The sequence below is a fragment of the Drosophila pseudoobscura genome, chromosome X (assembly GCF_009870125.1).
Source record: "Drosophila pseudoobscura strain MV-25-SWS-2005 chromosome X, UCI_Dpse_MV25, whole genome shotgun sequence".
Classification (NCBI taxonomy): domain Eukaryota; kingdom Metazoa; phylum Arthropoda; class Insecta; order Diptera; family Drosophilidae; genus Drosophila; species Drosophila pseudoobscura.
The window spans coordinates 15,141,156-15,157,511 of record NC_046683.1 but is presented as its reverse complement, the minus strand read 5'-3'; the positions used below and the strand labels follow the sequence as shown (position 1 = coordinate 15,157,511).

Below are 16,356 nucleotides of genomic sequence, written 5' to 3'. Positions count from 1 at the left end.
TTTACGGGAATGGAGCCATTCAACAAAAGGGTCCGCAGCATATCATTCTTCAAAAGATCGCGCAGTCTGTCCAGCGTCGATGTCCATTGCGAGACAATAATGGACAGCGTTCAGAATCGAGGAATTCAGTATTTCCAACACCTCGAACATTTTCGTTGCATGACCCTTCAAGTTGAACACTGGATTGCTGCCCTTTATAACAATTTTTGAAGTCTTGGCAATGCGAGCTTCATATTATGTAGCGGCGTTCCATTGCCACAATAATTAACTCCGCGGCTGATTCGACTGACACGGCTTGATCGACGCGCAGAAGTATCACCCATTCTGTCTGACTAGATGTGTTTTTTTTTGTGTAACGAAATCTGCAACAACCAACTGTCCCACAATTCTCGGTTTCCAGTTGGAGCGAAACTCGAAGAACAGAGGCGTCATGGGTGGGCTCGAGCTGCATTTGGGTTAAAGGCTGAAGAGACAAATGTTTGAGCTGTTTGGAATAAAGAAGTACGGCTTGAAGAGGCTACCATTATTATATATGTTTCGTATTTGGTATTTTATGGCATTGCATGGGATTTATCAGTGAATCAAATCGAATTTTATGTCTGTTCAATTCTCCTAGCCATTGAAAAGTTGTTGGAAAAAAAAAACAAAAAAAAATAAAAAAAAACTAAATAAAATTATGTATTTCTCGCATTTGTATAGATATATATTTTTGTGCATGTTCTTACTGTCTTACTCTTCTAGATCTAATAAATCCTAATTAAATGATTAAAACAAATATTTCAGGTAGGAGTTTCATGGCCCCAGCAGGCTCTTAAACAAAAAATATAAAAAAAAGACATCAAAATATGCTATAAAAAAAAAAAAAATTACATTACATTACATTCCCAAAGTAAATTCTTTTTTTTTGGGTATTTTTCTGTTGTGATGCTCTCGGTTTTCTGTACTGTAAATCACTATTTTGACCATTCCGAAAAAATTTTTTTAATTATATATGTATATATATATATATATATCGAGTAGAGAGTTTTTGGTTTTCTAAACCATTTCGTGTGTGTGTTTGTGTGTGTGCGAATACTTAGAAATTGATGATCTTTAAAACTATATCTAACTGAGCTCTGGGACGACTATATCCTTATATTCTCTTCTTTTCCAATCCTTTTCGTATGGTATTTTGTATGGTTTTGTGTGTGTTTTTTTTTGTTGTTTTTGTGGGTTTTTATGCTGTTTTGTTTTGTGTGTTCCTTTGGTGACGTCATAAACGTTTGCTTAATAATTGAGGTGTGTTCGTACGTACTTCCTACATAGATGCTTATAAATGTACGCTATATATTTGATATATATAGGTTATTTAAGCAAAAAACCTAAAGCCTAAAATATGCCGCCCAGTGCTCACATCTTTCTTCTTTCGTCTGTGTATGTGTGTGTGTGTGTGTGTATGTTTTCTTCTTGTGTTTGTTTGTGTGTGTGCGTGCGTGCGTAAAAACTAGTTTAACATTGTAAAAAAAAATCTTATATATCTTATAAATTTTACGGATGATATATGCATGTATAATATATAGTATAAGGTATGCCTTAAGACTAGAAGCAAGAAGAAACTCTACTATATGTGGCACACACGCACGCAGTCCCCCATTCCCCGCCCCATCTCCTACTGTCTCTATACATACATATTGTAGCTGCTGATGCTGCTGCTTGTTGAATGCATGGAATGCGTTTTCTGATGATCATTTTGCATGGTTTTTCATGTTGTTTTGTGTGGTGGTGGTGGTGGTGGTTGATGGTGGAGAGTGAAGGGTCTTTTGGCTCATGAGCGATAATTGGGCTGGCTTTGTACAAGTTGTTTCAAGTGTGAATTCTGACGTGGATGATTGTGGGGACAAACGACTGGGATAATACGAGTACCTATGATAATCCACTTAATTTCTGTTGCTGCTGCTACCGCTGGCCCCCATTTCTGCGGCGGAACTTCTTTGTCGGTTGTTGTTGGTTGGGGAGGGCTGCTTCGAGGCTTTTGTCGACGCATTGTTGTTACAATTGCTCGACACAGTCGTCGTCGTTGCCGTTGCCGTTGCTGTTGCTGTTGCATTGCTTGTTGCTTGTGAGGCAGAGATTTTTGGACCATTGAGGAAATGGCTTTTGATGTGAGACTGGAGAAGCTCCTGGGAATCGAAACAAAGTTGACATAGATCACAGGTAAAGCTGGGATTTGACGACTGGTCGCCAGCCTTCTTACGCCGCTCACCAGTTGAATGCGAATTGGATGTGGTCGTGGATGTTGATTCACTCTCTGACGATGAGGCCGATGATGTGCCGCCCCCATCGACATTGTGCTCTTCATCCACCTCATCCGCATCATCGTCGTCGACCTCTTCGATAACATCATCGGGATCTGGATGGACTGCACCATCGTCCACCTCCTCCATATCATCGTCTTCATCAAATTCTTCTTCAATAATGTCATCAATGGCCATCAGATGGCCATCTAAATTGCCATCCCCCACTTCGTCGTCGTCGGAGCTGGGCAATATCTCATCGATTTGCTGTTGATGCTCTTTCGACTTGCCATTCACCAGGGGCTGCGAGGCCTGTTCCTGTTCCTGTCCCTGTTCCTCTTCCTCGTCGTCATCGTCTTCATCGTCATCCTCGTCATCGTCCTCTTCGCTTTCTGTTTGACTTTCGCTCTCGACTTCCCCTCCATCCTCAGGCTCTTCATCATCAGAGCTGATCACTTCTTCGACGAGATCTTCATCATTGTCAATATTGGCTTTGTGTTTGTGTTGCTGCTGCTGCTCCTGCTGCTGTGGCAACAGTTGTGTGGCAGGTGTTGGTGGGGGCACACCCTCCTCGTCTTCGCCCTCATCTTCGTCGTCATCATCGTCGTCGTCGTCGTCGTCGTCGTCGTCATCATCGTCGTCGTCGTCTTCATCCCCTGTGCCAGAGCTTTCTTCATCACCGTCTGAACTGTCGGCATCCTCCATATCGCTATCATCTTCATCTGCCTTTACCGCCGCCTCTGCTCCATCCAGTCCACCATTTTCCTCCGTTTTCTTCTGCAGTATGGCACCGGGTTGCTCCGCCAGTACGGACGACGCCTTTGCTTTGGATGTTGTTGCCTCGGATGCCGAAGCCGATGCTGCCGATGCTGACGATGATGATGATGATGCTGTCGATGCTCGTTCTCTGTCGATGGCCCCTTGTGTGGCCACTGGCACAATGACATCCTCCTTCAAATGATTATTGATGTGATTCATGAGCTTCTCCTTGCGCGACAAGTACTCGCCGCACATGTCACAGCCCCATTGGAAGGGACAAAATGGTCGCACCACCTTCGCATCGGCCAGCTTATGCTCGATCCACAGTTCTTTCGTCTCGAATTTGATATTGCCACAACGTCGACAGCAGAGCGGGTCATCCACCACAATCACGGGCGGTGCTGGCAGGCTACTCACCTCGTGCTTATGCAGTTCGTACATGTGGCGTCGCAGGTTGTTGTTGCTGATGAATGTCGAGGGGCAGTATTCGCATTTCAATTCACGTTTACGCTTCATTGATCTGCTCTTGCTGCTGTTGCTGTTGTTGTTGTTGCTGCTGCTGTTGTTGTTCGGCGTGGACGTGGAGTTCTGCTGCTGTTGCTTCTGTTGTTGGTTGGGCGTCAGACCCACTGCATGCAGCTCCCGTAGCATCGATGTGGAGTTGTTCACCGAATTGTTGTTGTTGTTGTTGTTGATATTCGTCGTTTCGCTGTCGATGTGGTTCTACATTCGGATAGGAAGAGTAGGGAAGGAGGACGAGGAGGAGCAGAAGGAGAGAAGAAACAAACAGATTAATATAGATTGATCAAGTAAAGAGATAGAGATGTTGATTGTGTTTTTTGCGACTGGTGCGGAGGCATCTCTCATCATCATCATCAGCATCATCCACGCTTTGGTTGGTTCTTTTTCGTTCTCCTCGCTGCACAAGCCGAAAAACGCTCACCTGCTTGCTATCACCTCTGAAATGCCACTTGCGATGCACTTTGAGTGCAATCACCAGGGGGAATGTCTTCGTGCACATATCGCACGCGTATTCCCCGTTCTCGTTCTGGCCCTCCACCTTAAATTGGGCCGCATCCGCCGGCCCATCGTCGAACATCGCTGCCAGCGGATTATCCACATATAGATCCTGTTCATGCTTCTGTATGTGCTTGCTAAAGTGCTCCTGATCAGTGAATCTGGCGCCACAAATTGTACAGGCCACCTCCGGTATGCGCATCTTTTTGGTACTGACACCGCTGATGGTGCCGCTCGATGTGGCAGCGGCAGCGGCAGCAGCTGCTGCTGCTACTGCTCCTCCATCGCCAGCATCCTCCTGATGGTTACGCTGTTGCTGCTGCTGGTGATGCTGCTGTTGCTCTTCCTCGTCGTCATCGTCGCCAGTCTTGTGCCTAAATACGGCCCGACCTTGCGGCTGATTTGACTGCGTCTGCAGCTCCTGCTGATGCGCCCCCGTGGCGGTAATTGGCTTACGGTTGCAGGTCGGCGTATGATTGTCCAGCATCTGATGGTCAAAGAACACCTTGCGGCACAGCATGCACTCGATTGGGTCCGGCACCTGCGGATGCTTTTTGTAGCGATGAACCTGTCGCGACGAGAGAGAGAGATCACATCCCAAACAATCAGTATAAGTCGATAATCGGTGAATGGTTGTGCCAAACAGATGCCAAAACTCACCCATAGACTCTTGCGGCCGCTGTAGACATTGCCGCAGTCCTTGCACGAGTAATCGTTCGAGTCGAACTCATCGTGCGAGTTGATGTGGATGGCCAGCTTCTTGTTGGTGTTAAAGTTGGAGGGACAGTACTTGCACTGGTACCAGTAGAGCGGCGTCGTTGTGGCACTGGCAGTGGCGGTGGCAGCCATGGCGGAGATGATGGACTGATCGGCCAGATCGCCAGATGCCTTGCTGTGCTGCTGATGATGGTGACGGCTTCTATTGCCACCGATGTCCTCCATCATCAGTGAATCATCATCGATTTTCGAGGATGTGGATGCCGAGGCAGAAGCCGAAGCCGATGCCGAGGCGGATGCAGACACCGACACGGATGTCAGCTTATGGACGCTCTGCTTGTGCTGCTTCAGTTCCAGCTCCGAGCTGTAGACAATCGAACAGACATCGCACTCAAACTGCTTCACAATCATCTCATCCTTGATGGCCCGTCCGTGCACCTTGAACAGATGCACCTTGAGACCCTTCTCGTAGGCAAACTCTGCATTGCACAGCTTGCACTTGATAAACTGCACATTCTGCACCTGATGGTCGGTGAGCATGTGATAGCGGTATGATTTCTTTGAGCTAAAACGCCGCTGACAGATGCGGCAACGCATCCGGCGGAAGCGACGATCCGCCGCCTGGTCCAGGCTGCGACGAAAGACGGCCTGCTCTTGAGGCGTCTGATTAACCATGGCAGGAGGCACAGCAGCAATAGCTGAAACAGAAGCAACACCTCTGCCACCGCTGACGCTGGCCATAATATTTCCGGATTCGAGCGGCATAACGCCCTCGTCATCGTCAACATCGACTGAGGCCGATGATGTGACCGTCTCTATGGCTGGGGCGGCGGTTATGGTCAGGGATTTGGGTGTCATGCGATTGGCCGCCACCAGAGCAGCGTTCACGGTACTCGAGGCCGTGTAATGTGAGCGCATGTGATTCGACAGGCCAATATTGTTGCTAAACAGTGCATTGCAGATGGGGCATTCCTTTTGCTGGCTGGCCACCCCACCCACCAGACTGCTGTTGTTGCTGCTATCGTCCAGGCGTATCTTCTTGGCCATGCTGCCGGTCTCCTCCTCGTCATCATCTGGAATTATCACACAAAATACAGCACAGAAACAGGATTAGCCTCGATTTGGGTTGGGGTGGGGGTATCGATTAAGCAATAACACGAGAAAGCATTAAATTAAGGATTAAATCAAAATGCTACTGGAGAGTACGAGATGAACAGAGAGATGGCTACGGTACAGGAGGAGGAGGACGTCTACACACTAAGCCTAATTACCGAGTGTCCCACCATTTGTTATTGACATCAGATCCTTCATCACATAGTCGTAACGACCCGTGGACACATTCGGTGTACTGCCATCGGCCAGCTTCACGGCATCCGCATTCACAATGTACTCAAAGCCGCCCGAATTTCGATTCTTGTCCACGCCATGCACGTTGATCATATGCTCTCGCAGATACGAGATTCTCGGATAGCCCAGGCCGCAGCGCACACATTTGTAGGTCTCCGGGAGTTTGTTTGGATGCTTCGATTCCATGTGACGCAGCACGTTGTTGTAGTTGTTGTACTGTTGGCCACAGATGGGGCATACCTGGGGCATTCGTGAAAAATACTGCGATTTCGGTGCACCACCAGCATCACGATTCAGGGAGCCAGGTGTTGTGCCCGCCCCACCTCCCGATGTCGGCTTTGGCGTGGAGGTTTGATTGGGTGCTACGGCTGCCGCTGTCGCCGCTGCACTGCCGGTGCGTGACTCATCGGCGGGGGAGCCAACACCGATCCCGAGAGCCCCTAGTAGACTCCGCTTCCCGGGCGAGTTCTCAATACTGCTGCTGCTCCTGCCGCCGCCGCCTCCGCCGCCGCCCAATCCACTCACAGTGGAGGCATTGTCGCTGCTTATGCCCCCCAGATGATCTTGATAGACATGATCGAGAAAACGCTGATGCGTCTCCACCTTGGCGTCGCACGTCATGCAGCGTAGGCGAACAATGCAGTCCATGTTGTTGTAGTGGCGGCGCCTGTCGACGGGATCGGCAAAGTCCAGGCCGCAGAAGCTGCACTGAATCGAGTTGTTGTCCTTGCGCTGCACATCCGCATGCTTGTCGTAGACATGGGTGCGAAACTCGTGCTTGGTGCGGAAGCCCTTCGGGCAGAGTTTGCACTCGTAAAGCTTATTCACCAGCAGCTCCTTGGCGCGCAGCTTCTCCGGCCGTTCGCCGCTCGAGCTGTTATCCAGCAGCAGCGGTACAACGACATTGGGACTGGTGATGGTTGTGGTGGTGGTGGTGGTCTCTCCACCGAACGACGATCCAATGTCCGATGAGGGGTGAAAATTTGGCTGCTTGCCGCGCAGGGCGTTCAGCACACGAAATAGATTGATGCAGTTGCGCTTCTTGAGATGGGAAATGAACAGAGCCTTCGATTCGTTCATCTTGAGGCAGTTGAAGCAGAGATTGCGCGGCAACAGCGGATACTTTTTACGCACATGCGCCATAAAGTTCTTGTACGTACTGAAGTATTTGTCGCAGCAGCGACATGTCATCGTCTGGTACTGCTCCAGGAATTCGTAATTCTGCTCGATAAACTCCACCTTGTCGCGGGTGAGCAGCGGCTGGTACTGCTCGGGACTGTCATAGTTGAAGCCCCCACCCTCGCACTTGATGAAGGCGTTCATCACCACCTGACGGTATTTTTGGGTCGATATATTACCCCCGGCAGCGCCTGCAGCTTTGCTGGCCTCCTCGGTGGCCGCTTCGGCGGCGGCACGCTGAATCTCCAATGCAGCCGCCAGTGCCGGGGTGGGCTTTGTGATGGGCGTATTGTTGGGCGAGTCCGTCGACAATTGGAACAGATTTGGGTGCAAATTTCGCTCATGGCGCCTGGCATTGGCACGTGTCGAAAACTGGAGGCTGCATGCCCGGCAGCTGGCCACCTTCGAGTCCCCGGCGGCGGCCACATTAGCCACAGCATTGGGCGGCAGCGAGGCGGCCGCCGTCTCTGCGTTCACACCATGCTGCGCCGTATAATCATAGTCGGAGGTCTGTGACGGAGAAAATGTAGTGTGAATTTGGAAATTTAGAAATTCGCATTTACCATTAATGGTACATCGCCCTCGTGCTCGGAGCGCTCTAGGAACATTGTGGGATCGACCATGTCATCGGATTCGTCCAGCGATTTCATTTGATAGTCATCATCTGTGTCAATGGGCTCATCCTTGATGGGAATTGCGGGCAGTGGCTAAAGTTTGTTTCAATGGTTTCAAAATAAATAAATGGAAGGAAAAGAAAGGAGCAAGAAGATAAGGTTAGAGGATCGGCCAGTAAATTAATCAAATTCGAATCAAATACGATAACAATGAAATATATAGCCGGGCCTTAGCTCCGACTATCGATACCCGTTAGCCCAGAGTTGTCTTTTATCGTGAGCGATAATGATTGTGATGGGCAGCATTTTTAGGATATATCGGGATAACAGGTAGAGAAGTGAAGTGCAAAAGCAAAACAAAAACGAAAACCATATCGAAATTATCTCCTGTAAAAAATTGTGGTTGTGTCTCAGGTGGGAAGAGAAGAGAAGGGTAGGGTAGGGTAGGGTAATGGGCATGGGGAAGGGGAAAGGGCACGGAGATTGTGGGAAGGCGGGGGGACACGAAAGGAATCGTTTCGAATGCACGATACAATTACATTATAGGAGTAGCGTCTGAAAAATCGCAATTGCTGTGCGGCACTCTGCAGAGTCACCGGCATTAGCAGCGGTGCTGTCGCATGTTGGTGCATGGAGACGGAGACGGACGAGATGCCGGTAGCAGATGCGGATGCCGCCGCCGCAGCCGGAGCGGTGGCGTGAGCTATGGTGGTGCTATGGCTGTACGTGGATGTGGACGGTAAGACGTTCTTGCTGGTACTTTGGCTGAAATCAAGTGGCAGCGACAACGGCAGATTCCCCCCCATCACAGTGGCAGCAGACGGTGGCAGTATTTCAGCAGCATGAAGAACCGGATGGTTTGCAGCAGCGGGAGCCAGAATTTGCACTGCTCCTGGTGCTGAAGCAACAGCAGCAGCAGCAGCAGTGCTTGTTGTTGGTGCTGGAAGTGGCGGCAATGGGGGCACTGCTATATCCAAGGGTAAATACACTCTTGGCTTAAATTTTCGCTGTCCAGGCAGACCAGTAGGTTGAGGAGCAGGACGTCGCCCCGCCTGTCGCTGGCGTCTCTTCAGCAGATGCTGATGATGCTGCATCTGTTGATGATGTTGCTGCTGTTGCTGCTGATGTTGGTGCATCATCTGTTTGCCCCGCTGCTGCTGTTGCTGTTGCTGATATTTACGATACTGATGCTGGCGCTGCTGCTGCTGAGATACTGCGGCCGCTGCTGTTGTTGTTGCTGCTGTTGCTGCTGCTGATCCACCACCAGATGCTGGTGTGGTGGAGGAGGAGCTGACCGTTATCGTTGGCACCTGCAATAGAAGGGTCTGCAGGGTTTGCTGTTGCGACGAGGTTGCTGTCGCCGTAGCCGTCGCCGTAAATCTGGCCGGTTGCTGCTGATGCTGTTGTTGTTGTTGTTGTTGCGGTTTAGGACTCACATAGACTGTTAGGGATTTGCGTTTCTTCAGCGAGGGTATGCCGTCCAATATTTGGGCGGCCGATGGCTTCTCCAAATCGATCTCATTCTCCGAATGATGCTGCTGCTGGTTCTGATGGTGATGCTGCTGATGACCTCCTCCATTCTCGGCACTGTTCAAATCCAAATAGCTGAGGAGCTTACTCTTGTTGGCCTCCAGCCACTGCCGCTGTTTGCTCTGTGCGCTAACCGACCGATTCTTGAAGCTCTGCCACGAGTTAAGGTAACTGATGCAGGCGTGGCAGATCTGAAGTGACAGCCGATCTTGTGGTGTTATCTGTAATACAACAAAAAAAAACAAATACACAAATTACAAGTTGAATCAAGCTTTAAGATTGCATCCATCCCATCCCCCCCCCCCCCCCCTCTCATCCCTTCCGACAGTTTGGTGTGTCCAGTCAGGCGGAGAGCATGAATGCAGGTAGGCGCATTCGCATTTGCAGCAGCATCCTCCAGCTATCATAGCCACCCCCCATTAATGTCAATGACCTGTTTATAATTATATGCAAGCAAAACTGCTGCAGCACCCCATACTCCCACTCCCACTCCCAGTCTCAGTCCCAGTCCCCTCTCCTTTCAGAGCGCACATTTACACACGCACAATGCGCCGCCAATCATATGAAATGTCCTTCTGCCCGATAACACTGTTTGCGGGCGCACTGTTTGTGTGTGTGTGTATTCCCGCTGCCTTCTATATGTAACAATAATACTTGACTAGTATATAGGAGGGCATATACTATGTAAGTATCGCTCATGTACACTCAAGTAGATTCTTGTTGTGGTCTCAAAAATCATATCGATATGAATTCTGGCTATCGACATCACTAGTGTTGCACTTTGGTTATCGATATCATTAGCCGTCATTAGCTGTTATTATTGGTTATCGGCAAGACAATTTTGAATGTGTGTGTGTGTGAATAAAGAATTCAATAAGTAACATAGAGCGCAACCCCCCTCTACCGCCCCTCCAGAGCACATTCTGCTCTTTCTCAAGCCGGCGGCGGTGATGGCGATTCATTGTGGCCACCCAAGCCAGGCCCCAATACACAAGAATTCGAATCAGCCCATTCCACTTGACTCCCTCATGTTGCTTATATACTACTACCATCTCTTCTTGTGTGTGTGTGTGTGCGAAATCTTATGTATGCAAGTACTTCGCTCCATCCCTCCATCCCATCCCCAACAAGTAGCAAGACTTGTATGTATTTTGGCTTTGGTGGATGGGGGGTTTTGGATGGGATTTGTGCTTCTTCTTCTTCCGATAATATGTTTGTTCATTCACCTTATACACCCCACACCATAACTGACTGTGTCGCCACATTCGTGCCATGTTTCCGCACATCTCTTTCTCCAAATTCTGATGGATTGCACTTGGATGCAGGCAGTTCCCAGTCCCCAACTCCACAGTCCACAGTTCCACCCCCTGCTATACATTTAAGCTGGAAACTGCACTTTAATATGAAATTGGGGGGACCTGCCTATTGACCAGACATAACCACAAATCCCATGCAAAACACCCACACGCACACACACTCACGTTAACCATTAAAGTTTCGCTTTGAGGTTGGGAATATACATGTCATATGTACATACATACAAATGTAAATACAATTACATGCATTCTATACATGGATTCGTACATGTACATCAATATTTTGGAAACCTTTTTTCAGCCCAAGACCTTCTTTTCGAAAGTCGTTCAAATGAAGGGAGATATTGATATGTCATCCAAATAACTGTGCAGCCCGACTATTTGCGTGAGTGTGTGTGAGAAACGAAAGCAAGAGAAGAAGAAGAAGAAGAACTGCAGCAGCTGCCGCCAACATGGTGTCGGTGCAGTCCACCAGCTGGCGGACCAGGTGCAATCATCATCAACATCATCAACGACCAACCAAGCCAGCGGAGAAGGACAGAGCAGGGCGACGGCAGGCAGGCAGGCAGGCATCCCATCCCAGAGCACAACTGCTGCTCCTCCGCCGTCCATCCATCCAGTCCCAACCAACAAGACACGCCGCCACGAACGGGTTTTGCTGCGCGCTTCTCCTTTTGTGTCCTTATTCGTTTGCTGTGTGAGGTAAAGAGAGCGCGCGTCCTGTCCATGTCCACACACACACACGCACACACCCAAAAGGTGAAGACGTAGAAGAATGTTACCCTCATATATTATAGCAGGAGCAGGAGCAGATCGGAGAGAGTGAGCGAGAGAGCGAGCGGAAGACGATTGAAATGAACAATCACCAAAGATTTGTGGGTATATATCGGCGGTATTATGTAAATATTTCTACCATCAGCTGATCGATCGCATTCAATGGCGTTAGGGGTACTCTATTTATGTTCTCTTTCATTTACCGTTATGGGTAGCTCTATTCCAAGGATATTCTTTTATGTTGTGGCTACATTCCATGGATGGCTGCTAGAGAGGAGCAAGTGAATCCAACGGCCATCTTGGATTTGTATGAGCCGAGCCGCATACACACACAAACACGCACATCGAATCAGTACATATGTGTGTGTGTGTGTGCCTCAAAGGCTTCTTCTCTGCATCCTCTTTTTATGTTATCAGATTCTCATCATCTTACGTGGGCACTGCTGCTGCCTGGAGTTTGGAGCTGAGGCTGAGGCTTGAAGAAGCTGGAAGAGATGCGAGACCGAGGCATGCGCACGTAACCGCTCGGTCACGCTGTGCCCCCCGTCTGGCACTGGCACTGGCTCTGGGTCTGGGTCTGGGCAGAGAAAGTTTTCCACCTGGGGATCATCATCATCATCAGCAGCAGCAGCAGAAATATGTGTACCAACCAACGCAACAACAAAATGGTGGAGAGATGTGCTGATGATGATGCAAACGAAATTCGATGCGGGATGCAGGCGGCAGACGACGACGACGACGGGCACCCAGGCATCGGGCATCAGGCAGGAAGAAGAGAAGCCAACCAGGCCGCCAGCAACGGCAACAAAAACAACAACAACAACAACAAAAACTGAAGCACTGAAGCAGCAGCAGCGGCTTCTTCTTGTTTGTATGCCCATGCCCATCAGGTAATCTGCGTGAAGAGCCAAGTGCTATAGCCATAGCCAGAGTTTGCCCAAGGTGAAACCACTCGAATTGTACCCGGTCCGGCCTGGGCCTGGGCCTGGGCCCCGGCCTGCCTTTGTCTTCTCTGTGTGTGTGTGTGTGTGTGTGTGTGTGTATGTGTCACCTCCCTGTTTCCCTGCCACTTGCACTGTCCATGTACCTATATGCTTCTCTACCTCTGTGTGTGTGTGTGTATTTGTGCGGAGAGCATGTGGTCCGCCTCCAGATAACGAGAACAGAGCAAGAGTCAGCCAGCCAGCCAGCCAGCGAGCCCAGCCCGCAGCCACAGCCACAGCCAGCAGAAGCAGTCGAGCTAGCGATGACGCCAACCCAAATGCTCGGTCGGTCGGTTCGTCGTCGTCGTCGTCATCGTCGTCGGGTTCGCCTCTGCTGTGCTGTGCTGTGCTCTGCATCTGCCGTTGCCGTTGCCTGTGCCTGAGCGAGAGTACCTCTGCCTGTGGCTGTGCTTGTGTCTGTGTATGTGTTCGTGTATGAAGAGCAATTGCCATGAAATCGAGCCCAAAGCAGACCAAGCCACCAGAGCCCATAGCCATAGCCATAGCCATAGCCATAGCCAGAGCCCCAGAGCAGGGTAGAGCACACGCAGCAGCAACGTGCGCCGAGTGCGGGCGATGGCGATGGCGATGGCGACAACGATGTCGATGTCGCTGTCGAAGTCGATGCCGGGGGCGCAGGCCACAGTCGGGGGCAACCATTTTGTGTGCTGCCGAGCGACCGAAACAGAAAAGGAAAAAACAAAGTGGATGACGATGAGGGCCACACAAACTGGGCCCAGGGGCAGAGCCAGCGCCAGTGCCGGGCATGGGCACGGGCACGGGCATGGTCCTAACCGGCTCTTGACAGAATCAATAAACGAAGCTAGTGAAGCCAACACAAAATCTGGTTCTGGTTCTGGTTCTTGCCCATGTTTCCATTTAAAGAGGGCCACCGGTGGAGGAAGAGTGTCCTCCACCATCATAGTCGTCGTCATCCAAATGGAAGCCAGCCAAAGGACGCACGCGCGGAAAGAGAGAGCAGAGTCAGTCAGAGAGAGAAAAAGAGATAGAGAGAGAGAGAGCGCTGGGCAGGAAGCAATCAAAAGGTGGGGGTATAAACGGATGGATGGATTGTGGACTGGATGCCTATGCCCGAGAGGACCGAGCACGACCTGGGCCATGAGGAGCAGGAGTAGCAGCAGCAGGAGGAACAGCACAGCAGCGGCGGCGGCAGATTGAAATCTAGCAACCGGCGGCGGCAGCTGCTTCTGCTTTTGCTGTTCCAAGATTTCCTTGAGCCCATCCATGCTCTCTAAAATTCCAGGGAATGTGAGAAGGAAGGAAGCATCCACAAGCAACAACAAAATTATATGTAATTGCCGTTGGTTTGCCTGGGCGAGCGAGCGTGCCTGTCCAGGCAGAGCTATACACACACACACACACACACATACGCATCCATACGTCACATCTCTAGTACACACATATACACACACACACAGACACAGCTGCCATGTATCAGCAGCAGCGGCAGCAGCGACGCTCGGCCTCGACCAGTGCGCCGCTCATTGTGCTTTATGCTTTGTGCTGGCCATTCGCTTCGCATATTTTCCTTCTGTTTAGCTGGAGCACAAGAGCCCAGAACAGAGAAAACAACAACAACAAAAACACCAACCAGCAGCAGCAGAAGTAGAAGTAGAAGTGGGGAAAAAGCAAAAGCAAAAGCAAAAGTAGAGGAAGAAGACGATGTCGAAGAAGAACAAGCAACGACAGCTAAATATTTTGGTAAATACAAAGAATAAACAAAAATAAAAGCTAGAAAAGAGATGCACTTCTTCCGCAAGGAGGCAGGATCATTCCTAACCTCACAAAGCACTGGAAGAATCGATTGCCAGCAGGGCAGCGCAGACCGTGCCATGCCATGCCATGCCAGGCCGAGTGTACCGTGTGCCGGGTCGGGGCAGGCAGGGAGTTCGTTCAAGTTGATTATGATGAAGCAGCCAGCAAGCCAGCCAGCGAGCCAGCCAGCAGCGGCAGAGCGGCGGGCCAGCGTACAAAAGCAGATTGTGGTCGGGTTGTGTGCACCAATACCAATGAATGCCCCTCTAGCCAATCCACTCCAGTCCATACCATTCCATTCGGTCGGTCGCTGCTGTCGCGTCATCGAGGCATCGTGACTTGGCAGTGAGTGAAACAGAAACCCCAGGCCCTGGCGTGGCCAGACCAGACCAGACCAGACCCAACCCGACACGGACCATGCGGCGAGGCACAGCATGGACAGCACCGCGAGCGCACACACACACACACACACACAAATACACCCAACGCACACACAGAGAACTCGACGGATGAGGAGGAAGAGGAGCAAGAGAAGCAAAAGGTAGGCGGGGTTGGCTGGTTGCTTTTTTTTTTTTTTTGGTTGGTGGCCATCGGTTCGTTCGCTCATCGTTGTCGTCGTCGTCGGCGTCGCCAGCGCTTGCACAACGGTGTGGCTGTGGCTGTGGCTGCGGCCGTTGCCTGTGGTTGGGCTTCATCCGTAACCTCACTTTTCGGATGCTCTTCGGAATGAAACTCCAGCCAACCATGGCTGGACGACGCTGCCGCCGTCGATTTGATGATGACAAGGGACGCCATCCCAGAACACTCGCAAACACAAACACACAGATGCACACTCACGCACACACACATAGCCATATGCACATACCGAGAAAAAAAGCGAAAAGGCAACCAACAAATTTTTCTACGAAAGCTACAAAAATCCGTCACAACCACAAGAAATCTCATCATGCTGCCCTCGGGTGTGGCTGGGGCCTGGAACAGGGCCTATGCCTGATCCGCCTACTTCTCCGATGGGTTTGAGGGGAAATGTGTGTACATATTGCTATACAACTGGGTTCGGGAAGGGAACTGGGGTAGATTTGGATGTGGGATGACGACAGCGGCAGCGACCGATTACGTGTGCACTGGACGATCCATTCGTTGGGGTGCATCTAGCCCCAAAAAAGACTCGTACACTTCTCCACTCACCTTTATGTCCACACAGTTGTGGATTTTTGTCGATAGCGGCTCCTTGTCGGCCGCATAGCTATTGATGATCGAAATGCATTCCGTGGCCGGGGCAATGCAGAGGCGACAGCAGTTTTGTCGCGCCCGCTGTTGCTCGGGTTTCGATGCGGTTGTAGCTGGCGGTGTGGCTCCTGCTGTCGCTGGTGTAGCCGCTGCCGTTCCCTGGCTGGTTCCAGTGCCAGACACCGAAGCCGCTCCCACAGTTGTAGCTGCCACCACTGGTGTAGCTGTTGTTGCCGCCGTGTCGCACATTTTTTCCGAAGTTTAGTTTGTTGTTGTTTTTCTTTTGCGCTATGCCTTTTGCACGTTTTCACTTTTACTTCGCGTTGTTTTCGTTCTCTTGAGCTCGAGAGAACGACACGACAAATTGGGAATCGAATCTGTTTCTCGGAATCACTCGCGCCCACTTTTCGTTGCGCTGAGCACATTCGCCCTGTCGTCACGCTTCATTTCGACATTCGGTCGACTTCAGCCGATCGGACTTACTCCTGCTCCTCAGTTCGGTCGCTGCGTTTGGCGTTTGGCAGGCAGAACGAAATCGCACACAAAAAAATAAAACTGACAAATTCCGCGATCGGAACGCACGTCTGGACGCTTGCAAAAATTTTAGCAGTGTGACCTTTAGCAGTCCGACCCTCAGAAATACACCAAAATATACCTACTCATTTAAAAAATATACCGTAAATATACTGACGAATTCAATATCTATTTTACATATTCCTCGTTTTTGATATTCCGGGGAATATTCTCAGCTATATAGGACATTTAGCCATGCCAACATAATTTTATACGATTTATTAATAATTTTTCTACTTAACTGTTTTATTCTTAATACTTGCTTTTA

General features: G+C 50.1%; 1 protein-coding gene across 4 annotated transcripts; it reads right to left on the bottom strand.

Moving 5' to 3' along the window:
- Positions 1-209: 209 nt before the first annotated feature.
- Positions 210-16,157, bottom strand: hang (hangover). 4 transcript variants are annotated; one of them, XM_015186078.2, is made up of 8 exons: positions 15,474-16,157; positions 9,343-9,657; positions 7,856-7,999; positions 6,038-7,802; positions 4,710-5,839; positions 3,976-4,617; positions 2,243-3,755; positions 210-2,159 (listed from the first exon to the last, which is right to left on the bottom strand). In XM_015186078.2, exons 1-8 carry the CDS (start codon positions 15,762-15,764, stop codon positions 2,029-2,031), a joined length of 5,931 nt encoding a protein of 1,976 aa, XP_015041564.2. In that variant the 5' UTR covers positions 15,765-16,157; the 3' UTR covers positions 210-2,028. The 4 variants fall into 4 exon arrangements, with proteins under 4 accessions (XP_015041564.2, XP_002134016.3, XP_015041562.2 ...); XM_002133980.3 differs by having other exon boundaries at positions 6,050-7,802; XM_015186076.2 differs by having other exon boundaries at positions 210-3,755.
- Between the last annotated feature and the right edge of the window lie 199 nt (positions 16,158-16,356).

Coding starts and splice junctions, on each gene's coding strand:
- hang (XM_015186076.2), bottom strand. CDS start 15,764: ATGTGCGACACGGCGGCAACAACAGCTACACCAGTGGTGGCAGCTACA. Junction 9,658..15,473: donor ACAACTGTGTGGACATAAAG/GTGAGTGGAGAA, acceptor GTTGTATTACAG/ATAACACCACAAGATCGGCT. Junction 4,618..4,709: donor GCGGCCGCAAGAGTCTATGG/GTGAGTTTTGGC, acceptor TCGTCGCGACAG/GTTCATCGCTACAAAAAGCA.